This window comes from Lipotes vexillifer, unplaced genomic scaffold (genome assembly GCF_000442215.2).
Source record: "Lipotes vexillifer unplaced genomic scaffold, Lipotes_vexillifer_v1.1 scaffold1201, whole genome shotgun sequence".
NCBI lineage: Eukaryota > Metazoa > Chordata > Mammalia > Artiodactyla > Lipotidae > Lipotes > Lipotes vexillifer.
This window is the reverse complement of record NW_006783542.1, coordinates 1,223,871-1,251,214: the sequence shown is the minus strand read 5'-3', so window position 1 is coordinate 1,251,214 and position 27,344 is coordinate 1,223,871. Positions and strand designations below refer to the sequence as shown.

The 27,344-nt window shown below is 57.3% G+C and overlaps 1 protein-coding gene across 1 annotated transcript in view; it reads right to left on the bottom strand.

Moving 5' to 3' along the window:
* The window catches only part of IGFN1 (immunoglobulin like and fibronectin type III domain containing 1), a 76,126-nt gene that overhangs the window by 22,892 nt on the left and 25,890 nt on the right, over positions 1-27,344 (bottom strand). The window contains 17 exon segments of the mRNA XM_007472405.1: positions 236-289; positions 1,850-1,923; positions 1,992-2,094; positions 2,615-2,763; positions 2,888-2,973; positions 12,623-12,949; positions 13,690-13,998; positions 14,681-14,876; positions 16,260-16,348; positions 17,466-17,768; positions 19,087-19,218; positions 20,089-20,262; positions 20,768-21,067; positions 21,569-21,868; positions 22,208-22,349; positions 23,002-23,126; positions 23,594-27,011. Coding sequence (XP_007472467.1) covers positions 236-289; positions 1,850-1,923; positions 1,992-2,094; positions 2,615-2,763; positions 2,888-2,973; positions 12,623-12,949; positions 13,690-13,998; positions 14,681-14,876; positions 16,260-16,348; positions 17,466-17,768; positions 19,087-19,218; positions 20,089-20,262; positions 20,768-21,067; positions 21,569-21,868; positions 22,208-22,349; positions 23,002-23,126; positions 23,594-27,011 — 6,281 coding nt within the window.

Sequence of the window (27,344 nt, the reverse complement as noted above, 5' to 3'; positions counted from 1 at the left end):
TGCCAACTCCCGCTCTGCCCGGTGCAGGCACACACGTTTATCCCAGCTCTGGGATGGACTGGGCTGTCCTGGCTGGGACTGCTGCAGAGCTGGGGCAGGGCAGCGGGTGATGGTGGCACTCAGCTCCCCGAGTCCACTGCCCTGTGGACTGCAGAACTACTCCCAGCCGCCGTCTGAGCAGAGACACAGCTCCAGGGGGTGGGGCAGGGTGGGCTCCCATCCAGCAGACACTCACGCATCCCCTCCACGGCCGGCCCGGAGCTGGCAGGTTGTCCATGGGCCCACAAGCCTGGAGGAGGGGGTGAGGGGTGGAGGGACAGGGCTGGGGGGTCCACACAGAAAGGTGAGCCCCACAGAGGATGGCCAGAGGTGGGGTGCAGGCTGGCAGGGCTCCACACTGGCTGTAGGTCTGGGGCTGTGCGGGGCAGGGGAGGACACCCCCCAGGGGAGGCTGGAGTTGGCAGGCTGAAGCCCAAGGTGGACAAGAAGGTCGCTCTGTTGGGAGGGAGGGACCCTCCCCACGGCTTCCGGCCAGCGATGTGCAGAGAAGAAACGCCTGTCCCTGCCAGGGCGACCCTCCCAGGGCCTGTGCCCACCCGCTGGCCACATCGCAGGCACCTCACCCAGGACACCGTGTGGTGGGAGGGAGCACAGCAGAGCTGCCAGCAGCTGAGGCCGTGCCCTGTCTCCCCACCTCCTGCCCGCCCGCCTCCCTGGCCAAGGTGGGCTTGGCTGGACGGAAAGGGCTCCCACAGCCCAGGGAGGGTGTCTCGTCTGAGCCTCCGGCTGGGCCTGGCCTTGGCTTCCCCCGGCTGCCGCCCTGTCCACTCGCCCTTGGCCGTGGCCACGCCCTGTTCTTGATGGGCCAGTCTGCAGCCCTGTCCGGGCCATCCGAGCCAGGCCCTGGGGGGCTCCACTCTGGCCACGCCCCTGGCACCACTCCCTGACCCTCAGGGAGACCCCAGGCTCTGGGCCCAGGAGGAAAGAGGGGGTCTGCGCGTGGGCTGTCCTCCCATGTCCTGGAGGGAACGTGCCGAGGACACGCGTAAGCAGGCCCAGACGGCAGCACGAGAGAGAAGGTGGCGTTGGGCTGGGTCTCCGTGGCCCTGCCCACTGTCCCCAGCCACAGGCCATGGGGGTCACCAAGACGCCCAAGGACCTGCCTCCCGACCTCCCCTCTGAAGCCCCTCTAAGTGATACCCAGGACCCGAGCCCTGACACCAGAAGACCCCAGGCTGAGGACCATGGGGGGAGGGGAAGGGGGAGGACGGAGGGGAGGTGGCTGGGGAAGGAGACACCCCCTCTGCCAGGCCAGGGACAGGGCTCCTGGTCCAGCACGGAGTTCTCCCAGAAGGGCCCAGGGGAGATCCGAGGGGGAGGGAGAACCTGCTGGTGGTGGCTGGTGCCGCCCTCCATCCCCCTCCCCTGCCCCCACGCAGCCCCCTTTCCTGAAGGACGAGTTCTCACAGCCACGTGTCTGGCCCGGCTGCAAAGCCTGGGGCACCACCTGGTGGTCAGGTCTGGGGTGGCAGGCCGCTGGGCCCCAGGACTCAGGAGGGGGCCAGGGCTTCCCCAGTGCCCCACCCACCCCACCCATGCACTCTGGGTTGGGTGGGGCTCCTGGCCTCCACACTGCTGGACTCCACTGCCTGCCTCTCCCACCTGCTCCAGCCACTCCTCACTGGTTTTGGCAAGCTGGCCTCCCTCTGGGTGCGAGCACGGATGGGGGGTCTGGGAAAGGGTCTGTGATCACCTCCATGGCACCAACGAAGGACTGGGCTGAGGGATACTGAGTAACTTTCTCAAGGCCACACAACTGGTAAATGATGGTGCTGGGACAGGACGGCACCTGCGGGACACCCAGAGCTTCTCGGGGTGCGGAGCCCCCGGAGTCTGCAGCCTCAGTCCCAGGACAGGCCCTCCCTGGGGGGAGAGTGGAAAGAACACTAAACGGGGAGTTAGAATTTAAGCCCAGCTCTGCCCTAACTCACTGTGCGGCTCTGGGCAACGTGCTTTCGCTCTCTGGGCCTTGTCTGACCCCAGAGGACGTCACACCGGACAATCTCCATGGGCTGGGGGCCGGGCCTCAGGTTCCTGGCTCGCACAGACAGGGGCTGGGCCTCAGGCTGCAGGTGAGTGACAGTGACACCCTCCCTCCCTGCCTGCCTCCACAGGGGAGTAGGTGAGCCAGACCTCTGTCCTCCTCTGTCCCGTGAGCCCCCCTCCTTCCGGGGCCTGCTGCCCTCAGCTGCCACCAGCAGGAGTGAAGGGGGCCCGTGGGAGCTGGTAATGACCTGACCTTGGATTAGCAGCGTTCAAGGTGCATTCACACTCATGACCCCGGAGGTAGGCAGGACCGCAGTATTGGCCATTTGAGGAAAGTCTAAGACCCAGGATGGTTAGGTGAGGTGCCTGAGGTCCCCCAGCGGGCAGGGGCAGCCTTCAACTCAGTGTAGTTTGTTCTCACCAGGTATCTGCCACCTGCTGTGCCCTGGGGCCACCGCTCTCGGAGCTGCCACACTTTCGTCCCCCACCCCAGCTCCCTGGCTCCTGTCACTGCAGCTGCAGGGCCTGGGAGAGCCGCCCCTGTGGCCAGGGCCCCTCTGCCTCTGACGTTCGCTGGACCATGATGCCCAGTCTTCGCTCCAGCCGACCTTCTGGGCCTCCCACTCTCCCCAGGGGCTGGAGCATCTCCCAGAGGCTGGTGGCCAGGGACCCGACAGGACACTCTAGGTGGGAGCCTGATGCCTGGGCCTGGTCCAGCTGTGGGCAGAGCAGCCTCAGGGGCCCCTCTCCAGGCCGCCTGACCTCTCCTGCAGCACCACCCGCTGGCCCTACTGCCCCAGAGCAGCTGCGCCAGCCTCTCTGCAGAGACCACGGCCAGTACCCGCTTGGTCAGCCCCATGGCTTCTCCGGCCAGTGCCACCCGAAGCTGGGTCAGTTCCTGCTCAAGGATGCCCAGGTCACGGCCCTCTAACCCAACAAGTAAGAGGGTCACTTTCCTATTTGAGAAAGTCCCCAGCGCTGCTGCCCTCCTGGCTATATATCATTACAACAGCCATCCATCACATTATTATCAGTGGTGATATTACTGCTAAGCCCCCAGAGTAATTCTGACATGCACTGAAATTTGGGAACTAACCCTACCCTCACCCAGGACCGGTGACATACTTGCGGGTCCCGTGCAAAATGAAAACGGGAAGCCCCTTGTTTAAAAATTAAGAATTTCAGGATGGCAAGGGCAGAACCTTAAGCCAAGTGAGAGCCCTTCCAAGCGGGGGGCTGTGGCAGCCACAGCTCACGCTGCCCCCACTCATTCTGAGCCCCTACGGGTCCCGTCTTCCAGCCCCCCCTCACCCCCCCCACACCATTCTCAGCAGGGGGTTCCGAGGACTCGCGAAAGGTGGGGTGTCTCCAGTCACATGACGACACCCTTGGTCGTTGCCATTGGTTGGCTGCGGCCGTGTTTTCACAGCCAATGAGGGGAAAGAGAGGGAGGCGTGGGCGTGGCCTGGCGCGGAGGGGCGCTGGAGGGCAGGGGGGAGACCGGGCGCACCTGGGCTGCTAGGACCTGTGCCCGCCCCACGTGCCTACAGGGGAATAAAGTTACCGTTGTCTTGTCCTCTCTTTCATTTCCTCTCTCACCACAGTAGACTGTCCCCAACGATCCTATCTTATCTTTTACGACTCAGGGCAGATGTGAGAAGGCCTTTCCTGTGCTTTGGAAATTATGTACAAGTAAAAGGCAATATAATGTAGCTTAAGAGGTAGACACGGGAGACATCTCACCCACCTTAAAACTGGGAACAGAAAACATACAACTCAGTTGAATAAATCTGCAATGTTTGTGACCTAAATTAATGCATTCAACAGCACTTTTTCGAGTACAATGTTTTACATATAAAGATCAGTAAAGGTGAGTCGGGGGAGGGGAGGGGAGAAATGAGAGGGGTGTGTGTGTGTCAGAGAGAGAGGAATTCTATTCAAATGCTTTGTGCAACAGTTTATTTTACTTATTTTGTTGAATGTACATACCAGAGTGTACAAAAAAGTATTTTTTTCTGGTTTAAAGAATGATTAAACATAAACTCCATGTTACCTACCCAAATTAAGAAATAGATCACCATGGTTTCCCTGAGGCCTCGCCTTAGCTGAGCTGCAATTTCTTCCTTTTCCTCTCGCCAGCTCTGCCTCCAGGAGTAACTACTAGCTGACACCTGTGTTAATTAACCGCCCGAGACTCTATGGTTGTGCCACTGTGTGTGTGCATCCTTAAACAGCAGCATGTTTACTGTGGCTGGTGTTGACCCGGATGTAAATGGATGGTCACACACTGTGTGTAGCTTATGTCATTTGTTTCTTTCCATCAAACTGTTTTTGAGATACATCCACGTTAATGACTAAAGCAGTTGTTATTCGTTTTTGAAACTTTATTCTATTTCATTTTCTATCCATTCTACTGCTGGTGGATATTGCATTGTTTCCAGTTTGTGGCTATTGTAACAGTCACAATGCTGCTATGAAATCTTTTCCCCAAGGCACACGTACAAAAGTTTCTTGTCTAGACTATAGCCTAGGAGTGGAATTGCTGGGTCAAAGCATATCATTCCTGGGATGGTCAATTTTCTGTGTCAACTTGGCTGGGATAAGGGAGGCCCAGGTGGCTGGTGAAACATGGCTTCTGGGTGTGTCTGTGAGGTTGTTTCCAGAAGAGGTTAGCACTGGAATCTGTAAAGGTGGTCCTCATCAGGGAGGGTGGGCGTCATCTAACCCCCTGAGGGTCTGAATGGAACGGAGAGGCAGAGGCAGGGCGAGTTTGCTTGAGTTGGGACCTCCACCTTCTGCCCTTAGACAGGGATGACTCTGGTTCCTGGGCCTTCGGATCACACCAGGACGGACACTGTTGGCTCCCCGGGTCCCCGTTCCTGGGCCTCAGGTCTGGACTGGAAGTACCACTGGCTTCCCTGGGCCTCCAGCCTGCAGACTGTGGGATTGACTGGTCTCCACAGCCCCTCAGAGTAAATCTCTTTCTATTCATCCACATGTAACCTATTGGTTCTTTTTCTCCAGAGAAGCCTCACTGATGTAATTCCCACACTCCACCTGCTCAGGTAATGGCTTTCTCCCATCCACACCCCTATTAGCTGTTGGCGAGAGTCCACAGTCTCACCAGAATTTGGGCAGACTGTTAATTTTCACAAGTCTGATAAAGTGACCCATTATACAATTATGGTTTAAATATTACAAATTGGGGTTTAGAGGTTAGGGTTACAAATGAGGCTGAACATTTGTCCATATAGTTCTGAGCCAATATTTGTATTACCTGTTCTTTGAAAGGTCTTTTTGCGTCTTTTCCTCATTTTTCTCTTGAGATGCATATTTTCTCATTGATTTGAAGGGGTCTTTAGAGACATGAATCACGGACAGTAACTGACCTGATCAGGCAGCAGATCCATCTCCCATTCTGTGGCTTATTCTGTCACGTTCTTTATTGACTTTTGGTAAAACATGTTGAATTTTAATACAGTCAAATTAATTTGTTTTCCTTCATGGCTTTGCTTTTGACATCTTAGGAAATCCTTCCCTACTTCAAAGTAATACAGATATATTCCTATTCTAGCATGTTCTAAGATTTATAGCTTTGCCACTTCTATATACATTTTTAATACACCTGGAATTCATTTTCATGTATAGAATAAGGTAGGAATTCAATTTCACTTGCATAACCAATTGTCCCCGAACAACTTATGAAATAGTTCATCCCCTCCTGTTGGTTTATGGTGCCCACTGTGTCATAAGTCAAGTTTCCCAATAGGCCTGGGTTTATTCTTCCTGGTCCTGTGTGTGTTTCCTGATGCATCCAAACTACACTGTTTTAGTTATCAATACTGTAGTGATACTGAGCCTTGACATCTGATAGGGCAAATTTCCTCCTTTCTTTTTTATTCTCCTTCAGGAATTCCCTGACTTTTTTTTTTTGACTCTTTGTTCACCCACATAAATTTTAGAGTCACTTTGTCAATTTATGTGAAAAGCCCTGTTGGAATATTTTTTGAAAATGTATTGAATCTATAGATGAATTTGGAGCGAACTGATATCTTTGTAGTATTATCTTCCTATCCAGGGATGCAGTCTGTCCATTTACTTATGCCATTTAAAATTTCTTTCAAGGGACTTCCCTGGTGGTCCAGCGGTTAAGAATCCGCCTGCCAGTGCAGGGGACACGGGTTCGACCCCTGGTCCGGGAAGACCCCACATGCAGCAGAGCAACTAAGCCTGTGCACCACAACAACTGAGGCTGCGCTCTACAGTCCGCGAGCCACAACTACTGAGCCCATGTGCTGCAACTACTGAAGCCCGGGCGCCTAGAGCCCGTGCTCCGCAACAAGAGAAGCCACCGCAATGAGAAGCCCGCGCACCGCAGCGAGCAGCGGCCTCCGCTCGCCGCAACTAGAGAAAGCCCGCGCGCAGCAACAAAGACCCAACGCAGCCAAAAATAAATAAATAAAAAATAAAATAAATTTATTTAAAAAAACAGCCTATGGTTTAAAATTTTTTTTCTTTCAATAAGGTTTTATAATTTCTCCATTATACATCTTTTATTAGCTCTATTCCTAGGTATTTTACTTGTTGCTATTCTAAACGATATCTTTTTAAAGTTACATTTTCCAGTTGAGTGGAGCTGTTTACGGAAATACAAATGTATTCGGTTATTTTATCCAGAACGCTTGTTGAATTCTTTTATGAATTTGTATATTTTGTAGATTATTCTGCGTTTTGTATATAGACAATCATATCATCTGCAAGTAATGCTAGCTTTGTTTCTTTCTTTCCAATTCCTACATATTTACTTGTTATTCTTGCACTGGCGAGGAGCCCCAGTACACTATTAGCTATACATGATGACTGTAGGCATTTTGTCTTGCTTCTGATTTTAAAGAGAATGATTTCAACATTTCAAAATCAATTACGAGGCTTGCTGCAGGTCTTTGTAAATGGCCTTTATGGATGTTATGGTTATGGATGTTTACTTCTTTGCCTAGTCTATAAGAGTTCTGTTTTTTTTTTTAAATCACTAATGTAATAACAAATGTATTAACATGTGCAAGGATTGTTCTAAATGCTTTACATATATACATTATTTTAATCCTCACAACACACCTATGAGGAAAGTACTATTATTATTATTATTATCTTCATCACTACAAATAAGGAAACTGAAACCCAGCGAGATTAGAGAGGGCAGCCTGGCTCCAGAGTCTGTTTGTAGCACTCTCAAACTTCTCATTGGATGCTGAATTTTATTAAATCCTTCATGTACATCTATTGAAATGCTTGTGTGGTTTCCTCCTTTATTTTATCTACGTGGAGAATTACATGAATCATTTTCCTAATATGATCCCAATATTGCAGCTCTGGCACAAACCTACCTTGGTTGTGATGTATGAACATTCCCCTCCTGCTGGATTCAGCTCTCCAACATTTGTTAACGATTCTGCATCTACGTTAATAAGTTAGACTGGTCTATAATTGTCCACCTTTGTACTGTCCCTGCGGTTCTGTCATCAGGTTAGACTAATCGTATTTAATAAGGTGGAGAGTTCCCCTTCTTTTTCGAGTCTCTGGGGAAGTTGGTTAAGATTATAAATGTTGGGCTTCCCTGGTGGCGCAGTGGTTGAGAGTCCGCCTGCCGATGTGGGGGACACGGACGGGTTCGTGCCCCGGTCCGGGAGGATCCCACATCCCGCGGAGCGGCTGGGCCCCGTGAACCATGGCCACTGAGCCTGCCCGTCCGGAGCCTTTGGAAGAACTTTTCACCTACCAGACTTTGGGCTGTTTTCTTTGTGGGAAAATGCTTAGCAACCAACTGAATGTCTTCACTGACATAAGACTATTCGGGTTTTCTGTCACTTCTTGAGTCTGTTTTGGTAAATGATTTTTTTTTTCCCTAGGAATTCACACATTCCGTTGAAATGTTCAAATGTCTTAACATCGAGCATTTAATAGTACCTTTTGTCTCTGCCGAATCTGTAATGTGTCCTGTTTTTCATTCTTAATGTTTTATTTTTGCCATTTCTTTTTTTCCCTTGATCATAATCATAACAGAAGTTTTTCAGTATTATTAGCCGTTTCAAAAAGACAACCTTTGAATTATATTATCCTTTCTGCAAATGTGTAATAATTTACACACTACTATAATTTCTGCCTTTCATCGTTGTCTTCTAAGTTCTTTAAAGTTGTTCTACTTTTTTTCACTTTAAAGAATTATTTGCTTTATTCTTTAAACGTTATTTCATTTATTAAAAAGTTATTTGCTAAATGCCATGACAACCTCTAGATCTCAGTAGCTTAGTATGGTTCAGGTTAATTTTCATATCACGGCCCAAGGCGGGCTGGTCTGGAGGACTTGCTCTCCCTGGAAGCATTCAGGAGGGAGGGGTCCTTTGGTCAGTGGCTCCACCGACCTCTAGAGCTACAGGGCCCTACAAGAATGCTTGGCATCAAGCTGGGCATTGAAGGAAGGGAGAGACGGGATGCCTGCACAGCCAGTCCTAAGGGGGCAGGCCCGGAAGTAATTCCCATCACTTGGCCCTTGTTCCCTGGGCCATGATGCAGTCACGTGACCTACCTAGCTGGGAGGCTGGGAAACTGTCTATCACAGATCCTTCTCTTATTAGTTTAGAGCTTTTTTTCCTTTTCAGGGTTGAGTGTATAAGCTATCAATTTTCTTTTGCATTTGCTTTTCACTGGATCCTACGGGTCTTGATGTGTAGTTTTCATTCTATTTATCCTTCAGTTCTAAATGTTTTCCTCTTTTCCATTATTTTTTTAATTTGTTTGAATCATGAATTGTTTAAAGATACATTTTGTTAATTATTCTTGTATATCTGTCCATTTCTGCTGTAGATGTTTTGTGGCTATATTTTTATCTATATTTGGGGGCTCTATTTTTAGGTCCACACCAGTTCAGAATTGTTATATTTTCCTGGTGATGTAAACATTTTAACCTTTTGCAGTGACTCCGTTTATGTCTAGTAATGGCGTTCGCTTTAATATTATTTCTGTGCTACATATAATATAGTTATATCGGAGGGTTTGTTTGTTTTTGTTTTAGTTTTTGGCTAGTATTTACTTGAAATATCTTTTTCATTCTTGCTTTACACCTTTCTGGGTCCTGTGTTTAAGTGTGTCTTAGTAAACAGGATACAGCTAGTTCTTTAAAATCTAGTCTGGTGATTTTTTTAACTGGAGGATCTAACTCGCATTTACTGTGATTACCGATATATTTTCTATTTATTTGTATTTGTCCCAGGAGTTCTGTTTCTCTTCCCCCCTCCCCTATTTTATTGGAAGAGACAGACTATGAGCAAATAAACACATAAATCGGTCACGTCACTTCAGATAATGATAAGTGCTCTGAAGGAAATAAGCTGGGGATACAGGGAAGAAATAGAGATGGGGCGGACACTCGGGGAGGGTGGTGAGGAGAGGCTTCTTCAAAGAGTCTCCATTTGAGGAGACACTTGAATTAAATGAGGAGGGAATGCAGGATAAGACCTGGGAGGAGCAAGGACAAATGACCTGAGATGGAAATTAGCTTGAAGCAGAGTGGGCAGGGGGAGGCTGCAGCAGGTGTGTCGAGAGAGTGGGCAGAGACCAACTCAGCTGGATTTTACCACCCATTCGGACCAAGAGCAAAGGAGAGGGCTTCCAGCAGGGCAATAACATGACCTGCGTCATATGTTCTAAAGACCACGTTGGCTACTGCACTAGCCTAAGTATACTGTACAAACCATGCTGGATTAGACTAACGGAGCCGGAGTGGAAATAGAGGGGCAGGAAGGGGATGAACAGTGGTCCAGGTGAGACATGATAGTGGATTTGACCAGGATGATCATGTGGGAGTGGTGACAAGTGGTTGGGTTCACCATCTCTTTGGAAGGTGGAGCTGATAGGACCTACCTGATGGATCAGATGTGGGTTGTGAAGGGATGACTCCTGGTTTTCTGTTATGAACAACTGGGTAAATGATGGTGCCATTTACTCAGGAGGGGAAGACTGGGGGAGGAATGAGTGTGTGAGGGAGTCAAGAGTTCTGCTGCAGACATATTTTTGAGATGCGTGCTAGACATCTAAATGGAGCTGCCCAGGAGGCAGCAGATTTAGGGAGAAGTCCTGCTTGGGCATTTGGAAGTCACCAGCATCCAGATGGAATTTACCCCCTCCTTTGCCCCCCTCCTCCCACTCCTCTTTTCCCCCTCCTCCTTACTTGCCCTCTTTTTGATTGACTGCAGTTATTTTTCTCATTCCATATTTTGTTTGGAAGCTGTACACTCAGAATCTATTAGCTTAGGCTTAACTCTAGTTATTGTTAATAGGTGCAAAAGTTTAAGAATAATAATATTCTAGCATATTTTATCTCTGATCACTCTTCTAAATTACACCTAATTTTTGTCCAATATTTTAGTCTATCCTAGTAGATATTATTACTATTATTTGCAGCCAGCATTTTTTGTTTACCCAAATATTTTCAAATATCTTTGCTGACCATTTTTTCTTGCATCTCAGAACTTATCTCTAGAAATCATTTTTCTTCTGTCTGAGGTATAAAATGGAAATTATTCAGAGTTTATTGGTGGTAAACTCCGTTTCTGTTTTTCGGAAAAAGTCCCTATTTTGCCCTCATAACAACACATGCAGTGACATGAAATTACCGCATCATCAAGAGATTTATACATGTTAAAGCTTTTGATACATATTACTTCCCGGGAGCCTAGGAGGCTCAGGGGCCAGGCCTGGAAGGTGAAGGAGGACCAGAGCTTCTGGTGGAGGTGGTGGGTCGCACAGCATCCCGTCCCATCTGTGACACAGGGCCCATCTGTGACACCGGGCAGTGGGACTGTGGAGGGGCAAGCTGGGGCCCACAGAGCCCGCGCAGCAGTGCTATTTCCCAGCCCAGACTCCACCCAGGGAAGCCTCCGGCTCTGAACAGGATTTGGCCAGACAGAGGCGTGCAGAAGACACGGGGCGGGGGGTGGGGGGTTGGGGGGCTGTCTCTCCACCACGCAGACCCTCGGAACGTTCCCAGCTTTCCCAGCCTTGGAGCTGACTGCACAGCCCCGGGATGCAGAAGAGCCCGGTTCTGACCCAGCTCTTCCCTCCAGCCAGAAGCCCACCCCTGGCTGGAGCCTGGCACAGAGGCTCTGCACTGGGAATCTTCCCCCCAGCGTGCAGACACCAAATTCACTTGCAAATGGTTTGCCAGTGTTAGCCAATGCTTTAATAAAGAAACAACATACAGAGAGCAGCTGTCCCAGCACACACACACACACCTGGCTCCCGCCCAGGTCCTCGGACCCCCGTGCCCTCCCCTCACTGTGGTCACTCAGGCACAGCCCATCCTGCCCTCCCCCCAAGGGGTCTGGCCTCCATCCTGCAGACACATCCGGTTCCCTCGGCTCCCCCAGGCAGGAGGCTTGCTGCCATCCTGTTCGGTGACTCAGCTTGGGGCTGGGAGGCCGAATGCCCACTTCGTTGTCTTCCCCAAAGCCTCCGTGCCCTCCAGGAGGAGCTTCCCCAGGAGCCCACTCACTCCCCTCTCCCTGGGGCTCTGGGCACTGCCAGCATCCTGCATCCTCTGGGACTGCCTCGCCAGGCCAGTGCGGTGTGAGAAGTGAACCTTCGAGGATCTGCCTTCATTCCAAGGCTGTGGGGATGGGCTGGGCCACTCCAGGGTTTGTCGGGGCTCAGAGCCAGATTCTGCAAAACACAGAGGACCAGGATCCCGGCTGTCGTCGTCCTGAAGGCCACCGCAGGGGGTCAGGTCGTGGGGCTCTGCCACGGGCGTGTGGGTTCAGATCCACAGCCACCACATGCTCTCCAACTTTGGGCAAAGTTCTTCCCTGGCCCCGTGGGGAACCGTAATCTCCCCCAAACGATAGGTGTGCACACGAGCTGGGCACTGCGAAACATTCCTTTCCCGGGTTGAAAGGGCCATGGCTGAACAAAGGTCAATCCCGATTAATTAAAAACGTTTAGGAGTTACTTTTTTTTTTTTTAACTATTCAAAATATAAGATGCTATTGGGGACTAACACAATATTATAAATCAACTATACTCCGATATAAAATAAAAATTAAAAACATAAAAGAAATGTACTCTAACAATAATAAAAAAAAAAAAGGCTAGTTTTCTTATTAACACACATTATTTACTTTACTGGGGAATACCCATGAGAGAACTAGAGTGGCCTTGAGGCACTAGGTGCCCCTCTCCGGGCATATTTATGAAGGTGCAACTGAGAAGAAGCCTCTTTCTTTCTCATTCAAAATGGGTCACGAGGCCATTGTGGGAAGCTTACGTGGGTGGCACGTAGCCCCTCAAGCCAAGAGCTGCTCACCAGTGATCTCATCCACTGCGATGGGCAAACCAAGGCCCCAGGAGGGCCGGAGGTGGAGGTTAAATAACAGAGCTCATGGAGAGTCAGGCGGAGAACCGCGCTGTCCTGACTCCAGCCCACCCCTCTAGAGGGCACCCTGAAGGCAGATGGGAGCTGCGGCTCTGGTCCTCCTCCCCCCACCCCACCCCAGCCAGCTCGCCCCCCTGTCGGGTAGCGTCTCACCCACGACGATGAGGGTGGCGGTGCTGACGGCCTGGCCCAGTGTGTTCTCGGCCACCGCCTTGTACTTGCCACCGTCCTCGGCCGAGACGCTGGGGATGACCAGGGAGCACACGCCCAGCAGGTCGGTGCTGTACACGGCGGGGTCGCCTGCCAGGCTCTGGTCGTTCTTGAACCAGGTGACACGGGGCCGTGGCCAGCCCTGCACGGCGCAGGTCATGCAGCACTCAGAGCCCAGGGGCAGCAGGTGGGTCCGCAGGCCCACCAGGAAGCGGGGCTTCTGTCTCAGGTCGGGCTCCTGGTAGCTGGGAGCCTTCACCGTGACCCTGTCTGCGGTGGAAACGGGCAGGCGAGGAGGGTCAGAAAGAGAGAAGGGCTGCGGCGAGTCCCAAGCCCCTGGTGAACTCGGGCACTGCCTGGACCTTCCCGCCATGTCTCACCTGCAGACTTGGCCCCAAGGCTGCTCTACTCTTTTTTTTATCCTTTTCTTAAAATAATTTTTGGACTTTTTTTTTTTCTGTACTACAAGCTAACACACAGTGTGAACAAATTGGAACATACAAGAAATAAAAGGAGAAGGAATAAAAACCAAGCACAACCAATTACCTACCGATGACCGCAGCTAGCATTTTGGTGTGGAACCTTTCAGACATTTTTCTACTTTAGAAACTCGTGAAAGTGAGAGAACGAGCGTCTGATTTTACGGCCTGCTTTTTCTGGCAACTGCTTGGAAGGTTCGCATCTATTTGACTGTAAAAGACTCTGTTTTCGGAGAACCACTGGTCTCTGTCTACCTTTTCGTCTGCCACTGACTTGAGAGGCCACCCAAGACCCGCAGACAGCTCCGCTCCTCGCGTTCTCCCAGCGGAAGAAGCGGGACCCACCCTGAACCGCAGACGCGGAGGACACGGGTGCCGGTGGGCGGGGCGGGAGGTGGGAAGAGCGATGGACCGGCGGCTGTCCCCGCCCCCCGGCCTCCGTCCCCGCCCCCCGGCCTCCGCCCCCGCCCCCCCGGCCTCCGTCCCCGCCCCCCCGGCCTCCGTCCCCGCCGCTGTCCGCGCCGAGCTCACCTGGCGGCTGCCGCGGGACGACCCAGGGCTGGCGCGTGTCCGAGGGCTCGCTGGCGCCCAGCTCGTTCTTGGCCACCACGCGGAAGTGGTACTCGTGGCCCGGGAGGACGCCCACCAGCGTGAAGCGGCAGGTGTGCAGACGCTCGGCCTCGGGGCGCCAGGGCGCGTGCGGGGAGGAGCGCGTCAGCACCGTGTAGTGCAGCGGGGCGGCCCTCCCGTCGGCCTCGTCCGGGGACGGCACCCACTCGACGGTCACCGAGCCCAGCGTGCCCTCCCGCAGGAGGATGGGCCCCGGGGCCCGTGGGCGCGCTGCGGGGACAGAGGGGTCAGGCTGGAGCCGGAAGTGCCCCACCTGGCCCTGCCCGGGGCCCTGAGTCTTTCCAGGCCCCCAAGCCCTGCCCGTGGTCCCCACTTCTTCCAGGGCCCTGGAGACACGGTCTCGCCAGGCAGGGGGCTGGAGCCAGAGAGAACGGGGCCAGTTCTGCAGTTACTGCTAGAGGGTGGGAAACCTCCAAAAAGACTCGTTTTAATTCACTTTGCCTTGTAAGTAGAATGACACAGGAACAGAATGGGGGCTTCCATAAGACCAAGTTACAGAGCTCTCGCTGTTAGTTGCCCATCACTTCTGTGTTTCAGAAACCCCTCCGGGGCTGGGGCTGGGGGAGACCACCTTTATCCCAGGGGCGGACCACAGACAATTCTTGCCACCGCTCTTTGGAGTGATGTGATGGTGGTGACTGTCTCCACTCACTGACCCGAAATGAGGGACAACAGAGGTCCGGGGAGGGCTGTGCTCAACTGTCCCCAACACCCCGCCCCCGGGAGAGGACAGTGATACCCCCCCGGCCCCTCCTCCTTTCTCCCTTGGGGTGCATAAGAAGGGTCGGGGCGTGGTCACGGGCACACCCAGGCGGGTGGAATCCCGCAGACCTGTGACCAGGCCCTGGGGAGCGGCCCAGCCGTGTCCAGCCCCAGCCCGGGCCTGCCTCACCTGCCACCCTGAGGCGGAAGCTATAGGTGGCCTCCTCCCCCCGCGGACTCCTCAGCACCACAGTGTAGAGGCCGCTGTCAGCGAGGCTGGCCACGGGGACCAGGAGCTGGGTGAGGCCATCCTTGACGGAGGTCACACTTCTTTTAGGCAAGGGCAAGCCATCCTTTAGCCAGGTCACATCCGGCATGGAGGCGGCCTGGGACACAGAGGAAGGAGAGGTGAGAGGGGAGTTTCTTGGAAGCGATGGCTTTGAGCTGGGCTGAAGTGTAAGTGTGAGAAGAGCATCCTGAGAGGAGCATCTGGGTAGAGCCACGGGGGGAGCAGGGGTCGGGGGAAAGGAGAGGAGGCTGCAAAGGGGCGTTTGCAAACACGTTAAGGGCCCCGCACATCACACCCATACAGACACCTGCGTCTCATTCTGTGAGCCACGAACTGCTGTTGTAAGGTTTAACCAGGAATTAGATCTGGATTCACACGGCTGGGGTAGCGAGGGTGGGTGGAAGTGGGGAGGACTGGTGGGAGGGGAGTGCTGACCACCCTGGTGCCCAGGCTGGGGTGCCAAGGGGCGGTATGACTTGGGGGTCCCTGCAGTAGTCCAGGAGGGAGAATATGGTTGCCTGACCCTGACCAGGGTGGGGGGACCAGTCCAGCTGCGTGATGGCTGCACCACCAACTCCCATGAGACCCTCAGCTCTGGGTGTCAGAGGCACCTGGGGATGCTAACAGTGGCCTACCTCACAGGCTTGTCTGGGGACCCAAGAAGTTAACGACGATATGGACAGGGCCCAACACAGAGCAAACACTTGGTGTGTCTTAAATATTTTTGTCATCATTACCATCGTCATGATTATGGTCTAATAGCTAAGAACATGTAATTTAGAGTCAGATCTGGGTTTGGGTCTGACTCCGCCACCTATGAGTTTCCCACGCAGATGATGATGATTTTAACAACAACAACAACAACAATAACAATACATACGGGGCACTTGCCATGTGCCCAGCACTATTTATGTGCTTTCAAGTATTAATTCCTTGAATCCTCAGAACAACCCTTTGAGATAAGTTACTATTAAATACCCTCGCTTGACATGAGGACGTCGGAACACAGAGAGGTTAAGTTATGTGTCCAAAGTCAAACAGCTAGAGAGCCATGAGGTCAGAATTTGATTCCAGGCACCTGTGCTTCTAACCACACTGGCTGCTGTACTGCACGTACAAACACAGGCTACGTACTCTCACAACAGACATTCTGAAGTCAAGGGGCATCACCCCGATGCAGGGCACCCTCCCCAGACTAAGGAGGTGGAGAAGTGGGTGGGGGGAGGGGACGAGGCGAGGGTTTAGAGGTGCAGTACCAAAAGCCACCACCAGAGGGCGTCGTGGACAGGAGCAGAGTGGCCACCCAGCTTCCAGGGGAGGGCTGTCCCTGCCAGGAGGACCCTCCCCTCCCCTTCCCTTCTCTTTGTGGCCTGATTTCCAGCACAAGCGCAGGTCCCTGACTAGTGGACAGAAAGGAACCGGGAAGAAAGGAGGCCCACAGGGCTGAGACTGCCTGCTGCAGCCCACTAGATGTGCTCACCTCAAAGTGGACAGGCACACGAACTGTGTCCCCAGCTCTGACCGTCAGCGAGTCCTTCGTGCTGGCGTCCATGAGGAACTTGGGACAGACTGGAACACACGGGGTGGCCTGTCAACTCCCTCTGCATTTGGGCCCCAGCCCTGGTCACCAACCAGGCAGGGCTGCAGGGGGACTAGACGCTAGGCCAGCCCAGTGATGCTGAAACCCCACTGGACATAGGACAGGGGGCCCTGCAGGAACTGGAGAGGGGGCCGGAGGGGAATCCTGGGGGGAGCCGCAGGGCTGGGGGGGGGGGGAGCGGGAGGGGGGCTGAGAAAGGGAAGCCGTCAGGGGCAGCCATGCTGAAACCCCACTGGACATAGGACAGGGGGCCCTGCAGGAACTGGAGAGGGGGCCGGAGGGGAATCCTGGGGGGAGCCGCAGGGCTGGGGGAGGGGGGAGCGGGATGGGGGCTGAGAAAGGGAAGCCGTCAGGGGCAGCCTTAGGGTCAGGTTGCAACGGAGGGGGGTGGTGAGAAACTAGCCCAACTCGTGTTTTTCAGATGAAACAACTACCCGTCTGAGGCAGGAAGTGGCCCCAGAGCCCGGAATTTGGGGCAGAGCCAGGACGGGCTCTGGGTTCTGGCCAAAGACTCAGGGTGATTTTCTTTGTATGTCTCCCTTATCATCACAAGGACAGCTGGGGTCTGTTGGGGTGGCCCAGTGTCAGCTTGGGCCAAAGACAGGACAGCTGCTGCAGCAGTTAACGCCCCCGGGGAAGACAGTCCACCTTCGGGTAACAGGGATGGGGGCGTCTTCTGCATTGACGTGAACTTGGGAGCTGAGGGGCAGCCGGCCTTCTCAGGCCATGCTACGGAGGCAGCAAAGGATTCTGGAGCGAACCTGGGCTTTGGGGTCAGTCACCTGGCTTGCACCCGGGCTCTGCTGCATACCAGTGGTAAGGCCCAGGGCAGTGTACTGCTGACCTCGGTTTCCTTATCTGTAAATTGGGGATAGTACTGATCTTGTAGGATTTTCATGAGTTACAATGAAAACGCGTTTCTGAAAGGGCCTGCCTAGCCCAGTGCCCTGCTCTTACTAGGTGCCCAGTATGTGACACTTCACTAAGCTGGGGTGGGGGTGGGGGTCCCGGCTCAGCTAGCGCATGGGTGCAACTCAGAGGCCCTCCCCAGGAAGGGCATGGGCTGGAGGAGGGAGGTGGACTCACCACTGACGGGCATGGCTTGCACCACTGTGTCCAGGGCAGTGGGCGGGCCTCGGCCCCCGTCATTCACGGCTGTCACCCGCACAAAGTAGCCCTCCCGAGGCCGCAGCCCCTTGATAGTGTAGGTAGTGCCCGGCACGGTGCCTGCGTGGCACGGACTCCACTGCAGGCTGGCTGAGTCGCCCAGCTCTACCACGTAGCCCAGCGCTTCGTCCCCGTCCTGGGGGTCCGGTTGGGCCCAGCTCAGGGTGATGCTGGCGTGCAACGTGTCCGTGACATGGAGATCCCTCACGGGCCCGGGGGGTCCTGGCCAGGCACCACAGGGTGTCAGGAGGGGCATCACCTCTCCTGAGGGAGGCCCCTCGGTGGCCACTCACTGGTTTTTCATGGGCGGCTGGGGATTGCTTTCACTTAGGGGTCCGCCTCCAGGCTTTGCTAAAGCACCTGCCTGAACCCAAACCCTTACTCTACCCTGGACTCTTCCTCAGTCTGCACCACCCATCCCAGCTCACCTCCTCCGGGAAGCCTCCCCCGACTCCTTCCACCCACTCACCAACCTGCCAACCCCCTTCCCCTAACTGTCCTTCCATAATTCCCCCAATCTGCTGTTTTCATCGATGAGTCCTTAGGTTCCAACATCCCTGAAGACTAGAATTCTCTTTTTGTTGTGAGCATTAAGCTCCTAGTCAAGACTGCCTTGGGTACTTAGTCCATACTTTGTGCTCTTTACCTGTAAAATGGGCACAGTAACAGCACAGGCCCACCCACCCACGAGGGTTTCAGAACAAAGGTGTGAGGTATGTAAAGGGCTCTGTAGGCTGCACGGCGGTCCAGGGCTCTGGCCTTCAAACGGGGAACCACCTGGGGGCAATCCCTGGGCACCCAGCCCCCCAGACTCCCCGTGTCTCTCCAGGCCCCACGGCCACTTCCCCAGGCCCCGGCTGACACGGAAGGACGCCCCTGGCCGATCCACAAGGGCCAGGAACGTGCTGCTCCCCCAGGGTTTGTCACCAGCAGGCTCACGAGGGTAAGCTCAGGAGAGGCGCACAGAGCAGCTGTAGGCCGTGGAGGGATGCTTTGACAGGTGTTTCATGGAATAGGTATTCTCTGCTTGAATTTGGGAAATTTGGATCAAACAAAGCGGGGCAGGTTTCTCTTCTGTAGGGCTTGGAAATGTCCTAGGCTGCCTGTCGTGGACACGTGGACCACAGGTAATGCTGCTCTAGACCAGAAGTGTCCCAAGGATGCACCTGGTTCCTGACACAATGCCAGCCCCCAGCAGGTGACGATGAGAAGATGCTCGCTGGATGGAGAACTGATGGCGAGGCTCCCCTTTGACCACCCCCTCCCTGTAGGGATGATGCCCCCTCACTGGGGGATGCTTACAGGATGGGACCAAGCGAGTGGGCTGACCTGGGGAAGCACTCTTCCAACCCCCATCTCTGGCTCCTGGGCCTGTCTGCTCTCAGTGTAGGGCCTTAAGCCTCCAGGGGCCCCTAAGTTTTGCCTCGCCCTCAGGGCCTTTCGACCTTTATCCCCCAGCCATCCTGATGTCTCCTTCGGGACTGCCCTGGCCTGCTCATGCCACTGCCACCACCCTCTCCCGGGTTGGCACTCCACTTACTCATGGGGTCCTGAGCAAAGACGGCATCCGATGGGGGCCCAGGCTCCCCGGGGCCAGAGGGGGCCACGGCTGTGACCCGGAACTCGTACTGACAGCCCTGCCTCAGGTCCAGCACCGCCCACTTTTTCTTCTCTGTGGGAAGCCCACCCACATTAGTCCCGCCTGATGGGGCCGGGCGGTGCCTGGATGAGACCAGCCTGGCCCTACACCTCCCCGCCCCCCAGCCCCCAGCCGGCTCTGACTTGTCCTCTCCAAGGGGAGAAGCGTGCGCTCAGGGTCTCAGGGTCCGAATCCCTGTCTGGCTCTGCCACTAACGTGCTGGGAAGTCTCGGGCAAGTGCCTTCATGGCTCTGGTTCCCTCTGCCTTAGAGCTGCTGTCCTATTTAAATAAAACAGAACCACTCAGCAGTGTAGGTACAGAAGGTGTCCTCAGTCTATGGCCCTCTTTCCAGAGATGGGAGGCCGAGGCTCCGGGGGGCACAGCCTGGCACCCAGCACAGCCTGCCTGGAGCTCTGAAGCCCTCTTTCTCCTACTAGCCTGGGCTTGGGCTTTTCTGAGTTTGTTCTGGGCTCAGAAAGCAGTTTCTTGGAATCTACTCAGGGAGCGGGGGCACTTCTCCCCGTCGTCCTACGGATGAGAAAACTCACGTTAGAGAGAAACGTGAGCTGCCTGCGGCTGAGACTTCTAAACCAGGCTTTGGGCCACAGACAGTTCTTTGTTTGGGGAAGGGGCGGGGTGGCGGGGGGAGGGCACTGCCCTGTGTGTCGAAGGCCATGCCACAGCATCTCAGTCCCTTCACACGAGAGGCCACCCCCATCTTCCCCCTTCAGTGTGACAACCCCAAATTGCTGGATGTTGCCAAATGCGCCGGGAGGTAAACCACCACCCGTGAGACCGTCATACTAAAGTGATCTGGCTTGGTGCTGCCACAGCACCTCGGGCCGGGGGTCCAGGGAGGCTCTGGAGGCCAGGACGATGCAGACCACCGCCAGGCTGCTCACCAGGCACCGGCTGCTGGTTCACTGCCACCCAGGTGTTCCTTCCCTTCTTGCGCTTCTCTATCAGGTAGCCCAGGATGTGGGCACTGCCCGGGCCCTGAGGTGCCGTCCATGACAGAGTGACGCTTTGGCTGGAGGCTGACAGGATGGCTGGTGGGGGAGGGGGCCCGGGCAGAACTGGGGGCAGAGAGGGTGCTGGTCAGTCAGGGGCTGGGAGAGGCGCCAGCTCCCCGGGGGTCCTTGTGGAGGAGCGGACATCTGGGGCCAGCCACATGCTCGCCCTTCTTTGGGGGTGTCAGGGGTCTGAGCCAGCCTGAAGTTTGGGGGCAAGAGTGGTGGAAACAGGGAAACGCTGTAGCCTGGGGGCTAGAGCCAGCCCTGAGGCCCCTCAGCCCTGAGGCCCTGGGAGATGCTCCAGATGGAGGATGATGCCGGTCCGTCCCAGGGGCCTGAGACAGCGGCTCTGCCGGTTCACTCCCATCCCACAGAGCCACAGCTGGAGAAGACCCCGCACATCCTGCTTGCTGATCTGGCCGCCAGGTCCCAAAGAAGCTGGGGTGAGGCTCTCACAGAGCTCTCGAAGGGCCTCGAGACCCCCAGGGTGTTGGCTGGTGGCCCCCGGTCTCTGGGCACAGTGGGGAGCCCGGCACGTCCCCTCCCCGGCCCCGGGCTGTCCTCTCACCCTCGGGAGCCACCAGCACGTCGTCGGACTCCAGGGCCTCCCCAGGCCCCTCCGCGGTCACGGCCCGCACGCGGAAGCTATACTTCTTGCCCTGTTCCGCCTCGGCATCTGTGAATGTGGTGCTGTCCGCGGGGGCCTCGCCCACCTTCAGCCAAGTGCTGAGGCCAGCCCGCCGCCTCTCTACCACATAGTGCTGCAGGGCCTGGCCCCCGTCGTCCGTTGGGGGCCGCCAGCACAGGCAGACGCCAGCCCCGTGGCCGTCCTGCACCTCCAGGGGGCCCTGTGGGGGCTGAGGCTTGTCTGGGGAGCCCCGAGAGGAACAGGAGAAGGGGGGTCAGAGGAGCCACAGGGTAGGGGCGCTGGGCTCCCCCCATCAGCAGATGAGCCTGCCCGGGGCTGGAGGTCCTGGGTGGACATCACCTCGCGGCGTCCCTGGTCTCCACCCCGACATGCACACCCCAGAAGGTGACACAGAATGCACCAGCCCTGAGCCCAGATGGGCACGGCCTTCTGCCCACAGGCAGTCCCACCTCGCTGGCACAACTCAGGTCTGGGGGCCATCACCCACCCCAGCAACACCCCTAGGGCCTGGCGTGTCAGCTGCAGAGACACATGGCCCGTCTCCCCACAGTGGGATTCCAAACCAGTCTGAGGACGGGCGAGGACAGCTAGGGGTAGGTTTGGGTCTTAAACAGCATGCACATGAGGGTTAATACCAGGGACACCGCCCCCCCTAGGGCCTGCCCCGCTGCCAGGGAGGGCTCAGCGGGGCCAGGGACAGGGCTGGGGCCAGGCTGGCACCTAGGACTTGCAGGGTGAGCTCGGCCTGCACGGAGCCGCCCTTGCTTCTCAGAGCCACGCTGTACTGGCCGCAGTCCTTCCTGCTGGCACTGGGGAGGCACAGCCACGTGGAGCTGTCCCCCACTGCCACCTGGGCCCCTCTGCCGTCGCCGCCGGCCACCTCAGCCCCGTCCTTGCTCCAGGTGGCCTGGACCGGGAGGCAGCTCCGGAAGGCGACCTTCATGGTCACTGGCTCCCCCGCCTTGACCACCAGCGGCTCCCTCAGCCTCGCCATCATGTCGGGAGCGATGACCGGGGGCTCTGGGGAGAGGACAGGGCACAAGGAGTCAAAGACGGTGGGCGCCGGGCACCTGGGAGTGGGGAAGGAAGGGCCCAGAGACAGAGCTCCCTCCCCGCCTCGTGAGAACGGGCAGGTGGGACCCAGGGGCTTCATCTGCAGCAGGACAGACGGGGCCGGACCTCTCTGAGGACGTGCTGACAGGAATGGGGAGCGTGTGGGTTGCTTTTTAAAACCATCCCCTCAACCGAGGGTGAGACTCGCCACGGGCTGCAGGCTGGCGACACGTCCAGGCATTCAGCAGTGGCATGTATCGCCGACCAAGAGCCCGCCTGGCAGGAAAGGGCAGGGCCAGGCCTCACCGTGGACGGTCAGCGTGGCCTCACTCTGCTGGTCGCCGGCTCCAAAGCTGTACCTCCCAGCCTGGGTCCCCTCCACGTGGGCAATGAGGAGCCTGTGCTCCAGCCCGTCTTGCTCGAAGGCGACTCCGTCCTGGGCGCTGAGCTGGGAACGAGGCCACAGAGGACCGTCACCCGCCCCGTGCAGCCCCTCCCACCGCGGGCCAGGGCCTTTTCTAAGGCAACTGCGGGAATGAACTGAACGCTCATCGTGTGCTCGGCTGGAGCCAGTCACCCCCTTCAGTGTCTCACCAACTGTCCACTGTGAAGTGGGCACCACTGTTAGCCCATTTTACAGGTGCGGAAGCCAGAGGCCACAGCCGCGGTGAGTGGCCGCACTGGGGTCAGCCCGGTCCAGTGGACGCCAAGGCCTTGCTCCAGAGCCCTTGACTACCCGCTGCTGAGATGACAGCTAAAGGGTTGAGGGCTGTTCAGGGAGCCGAGAGCCTGTCTGACTGGGCCGAGGAGGCGGCTTCCGTACTGGCCTTGAAGGACAGGCAGACTTCCAGAGGTGCCCGGGCAGGACAGCAGTTTGGATGTGGAGGGAGGGCCAGGGGCGTGTACAGGGAGGGGTGAGTGGGAGACACGCCCACTTAAAAAATCCGGTTTATTCCAAGCGTACCAACTTGTCGGCCCTTTAAACTTCTCGCAGAGTCTGCGAGTCGGTACAAAGAAGAGTGAAAAACCTCTCTACTCCTCTCTGCTTCACTCATCCCTCCCCGCAAACCGGTTGGTAAGGAGCGGGTGGGGAGCGGTACCTTGACTCCATCCTTAAACCAGGCTCCGGGTCCCAGGTCGCTGGTGAGGGTGCAGGAGAGCACGGCAGCCTCCCCGCGCTGCACCTCCAGGTCAGCCAGGCCCTGGGAGAAGTGGCCTGTAGGGCCTGGAGAGACACGGGGGAGTGTGGAAGACGGGCGCCCAGGGATCCCCCTGCCACCCAGCCTCCCACCATACCCCGGGAGGCCACACGTCTTGCCAGCGAGGCCAGACCATCCGGTTTTCTCCGCAGGGCCCAGGCTGGTGCAGGGGATCTGGGGGGCCAGGGAGATGAGGGGCCCTTGAGTCACACAGGGCGACGTCTGGGGGACCCACAGCGAGTTAGTTCAACAAGTCCAGTGCTTTGGACACGGGGCGTCAAGACAGATACCAGGAGGGCTCTGAGCCCCGTGCAGCCCGCATCCCCCCTACAAAAGGAGGAAGAGCTTGCCTCCTGAATTGGGAAGAGATCCCTAGAAATGGGGGTCACTGATAGCAACAAACTCCTGGGTCTGGGAATGGCCCAGGCACCTCAGTGTCCAGGGAGCCCCCGTTGGCTCCCGCCTGGAGCCAGGGCGGCTGACAGGCACTTACCCCGCGCCTCCTCGGAGAAACCGCCAGCGCCAGGCTTGTGTCTGGATCCGGGACTCCGGCTGGCGTCTGTCCTCTCGCCGCGGACGTCTGACCCGCCCTCTTTGCCGGCTTTCCTGCTGCCCGGACGGCTGGGGGCCTTCCCTGGGCACCCCCCATCCTCTCCCCCAGGCGGTTGCCCCGCGTCTCTGGCCTTATGTGCTCCCCATCTCTTTGCTGCTCCAACCTCGACCCTGGACCACGTCTGAGTCCTGCTCCTGAACGGACCAAGCCTCCTTTCTGACCTGCCGGACTCTTTGGCTGCCCGGCTCTCGTACTCCTTTAGGGCCCCTGGACGTCGAACCCTATCATCCTTAGCCTCCAGGGACCCCTGCTCCCTCAGGAAGCCCCTTCCTCCCCTCTGTCCTGTGCCCAGCTGAGAGCCGGGGCCCTGGGTCCCCTGTGACCTGTCTCCAGAGCCTTTTCTGCCAAAGGGACCATCTGGGCCCTCCCAGGCTCCCTGACGTCCCAAATCCCCAGGCCTTTGGGTGGAGCCATTCTCCCTCCCAGCAGAAGTCCCCTTACCCGGGACACCTGAGTCCCCTGGGCCGCTAGCCCTGCTTCTTCCAAGACCTGAAGCTTTGCCATCCGGGAACCCTGGGCTTTGCCCCCCACCAGCCTCCTCTCTGCCTGGAGCCCCCTCCAAGCCCCAGGAGGCTTGTGGCCCTTCATGGGTCCCCCCAAAAGTGGCATCTTCCTCCTGAAGGGAGCTTGAAGCCCTGGAGCCTGGGGGCCGGTCCCTGGCACCTGTGCTGTCTTGGCCAGACCCCTGGTCTTCCCAGCCTGGGCCCCAAGCATGGCTTTCTAGGTGCCCACTGGCGGACGCTGACATGGATCTGCCCCTTTCCCCGGCCATCCGGCTGCTGTCCAGCCCCTGGCCTGTACCTGCTGAGCCCCCCAACCCTGCCCCCATCCTCCCACCACCCAGCTGTGCAGCCCCGGAGCCCTGAGGTGCCAATGCCCCCTGGCCAGCCGCTGGACCCCTGTCTGCTGCCCCTGGACCTGCTTCCCAGAAGGCCTGGTCACGTCTGGATTCCCAAGCAGCTGTCCCTGCCCAGGTGTCATCCTGCGCTGCCCCCCGACCGTCAGGAATCCCAGAAGCGCCCACACCTGCTGCGTGGCCTGCAGACCCTCCCTCCCCACTGGGAGCCCCTCTGTGCCCAGGGGACTCTGGGAGCCCAGAGCTACCTTGCCATCCTCTGATGCCCGACTCTCCCTCCGAGCCAACAGCCCCCCATGCCTCAGGGGTGCCTGGGGGTCCAGAGACCCCCAAACCACTCTTGGAGCCTTGCCCATCTGAAAGCATCTGAGGGCCTCCGTGGGTCCCCAGCAGCCCTGGGCCCCTGGGCCCGTCCCCGTGTGCTGTACTGTCTGCGGTGCCAGGCCTCGTGGCCATCCCGGAGCCCAGCCCAGCACCTGCCCCTCCCACGAGCCCCGTCCCTCTGCCCCTCTCCGGACCATCCTTGGGACTTGTGCCACCGTAAGACCCCTCTGGGGGTGCCCAGTATACTGACCCATGTGCCATGGCTTCCTGGCTTCTGGGTCCACCCTCACCTCCCGTTCCAGGTGGTGAGACTGTTCCTCCAAACCTCCCTGAAGCATCTCTGCAGCGCATCTCAGCCCCTGGCCCCATCTCCCCAGAACCCCCTGAGGTTCCCCTACACCCTACCTCACTCCCTGACTCCATTCCCTTAGTACCCCTCAAACCGTCCCTGTAACCTGCCTCACCCCCTGAGCCAGTTCCTCCAGAACCCCCTGAGTCATCCTTGTTACCAGCCTTAGCGCCTGACCCCATTTCCCCAGAACCCCCTGAGTCGTCCCTATAACCAGCCTTAGCGCCTGACCCTATCTCCCCAGAACCCCCTGACTCGCCCCTATAACCAGCCTTAGCGCCTGACCCCGTCCCTCCAAGGCCTCCTGAACCACCTGTAAAGCCTGCCGCACCCCTTGGCTCCATGCCCCCAGGCTCGAGACCCCGCGACGCCCCTCCGTAGGCTGATGTGCTTCCAGCGGGCAGAGGCCCTGCAGCTCGTGATCCATGCCCAGGGCCCAGCGCTTCACCAGATTCATCAGCGCCCCGGCTCTCAGAGGCCGGCCCTGCATGAGGAGCTCGTGCCGGGGGGCCCTGGGTAGCACCCCCAGAACTAGGTCCGTCTCCAGAGCCCCTGGCACCAAGGCCCCTGGCTCCGTCCGCATCTCGCACTTTGCCCGCTGCCCTCAGAGACCCTGAAGCCCCAGAGCCATCTTCATGGCTTCCTTCTCCAGAAGCCCCCAGAGACCCCGGGGCTCTGAAGCCCCCGTAATCCCCAGTCTGAACCCAAGGCCCTATTCTCCCCGAGCCCCCTGGTCCTGCCCCTGTGGCAGAGGCCCCGAGGCCACCTCGCCCCACAGACCCCGCTGTCCCCAGACTCCCCAGACCGCCACCAGGATGATGCCTTCCCACAGGGCCAGCACCCCCCTGGCCTCTGGACGCCTCCCCGGCCTCTGCACACATCCTGGCGTCACCCACGGGCCCTCCGACAGGCCCGCCTGAGCCACCCTCGGGACGAGCAAGTCCCTCAGCCCCACTTCTGGCAGGACCACAACCATCTCTGTTTCCAGACCACATCCCCCCAGGCACCTCCGAGCCGTGCCTGTCACCACCGCCAGCCTCAGACTCTGTCCCCCCAGGGGCCTCAGAGGCGACTCGACCGCCAGCACGACCAGACCCCCCGGCTCCCAGCCTCCCTGAACCATCACTGTAACCAGCTCCGTATTCAAGGCCTGCTCCCCTGGGGGCCCCGAAGCCATCACCGAATCTAGACTCCGTTGCCGCCGAGCCTCCCGCGCCATCCCTGCGGCCCATCTCACCTCCAGGTCCTTTCTCCCTGGAGCTCCGTGGCCCATCCCAGAAATCTGGCTCAGACCCCGTGGCCCCTGCACCTCTGAACCCATCCGTGTCTCCCAGTGTCCCACCAGGGCCCAAAGGCCCTCTTAGCCTGTGGCTTCTGGCATCCACTCCCTGACCAGAACCCATCAGCCCAGCCACCTGGGTGCCCCCCTCACCCCCTTGCCCCCGACCAGACCCCAGCACTCCAGGCCCACAGTGGGCCCCGGATTTTCTGGGACTGGACCGTGTGTCATCCCAAGGGCCTGGGCCCTCAGACCCTATTCTGCCCGCCTCTCCTGTTCCCCTCTGCCCGGCTGTCCACGCTCGGGAATCCTGGGGGCTGCTGGAGCCATCCTCTGCCTCGCTGAAGGTCCCTGCCGTCTCCGGGCCCTCCCTTCCCCTGAGCCCCTGTGGGCCCCTTTCCCAGCCCCCAGGACCCCCTGGGCCTCCAGGGCTGGTTGTGTAGCCCCTTCCGCCATCCCCAGACCCCCGTGGGCCTCCATCACCTGCCTCCTGCAGTGAAGACCCAGCTTTGGCTTCAGGACCCCTGGGCCCCAGGGGGATGCTCCCGCCACCAGATATCGGTGGCCCCTGGAAGTCCTTGCATTCAGAGGTCTGTCCTGGAGACTCCCCTGACCCCAAGGGGCACCCCCGGTCCCCACGGTCAGCATCACTACCTTTCCGAGAGCCCCAGGACTCAGGGCCCCTGCCTGCCATGGAGCTGGAACCTCTTCCTCTGGAAGGCTCCAGGGCCCCAGGAGCTCCCACCCTGCGGCGGCCCCTGGTGTCCCCCAGGCCAGTCCCGCTGCCCTGTGCTGCCCCGGCCGCTCCTCTACCCCTTTCCCT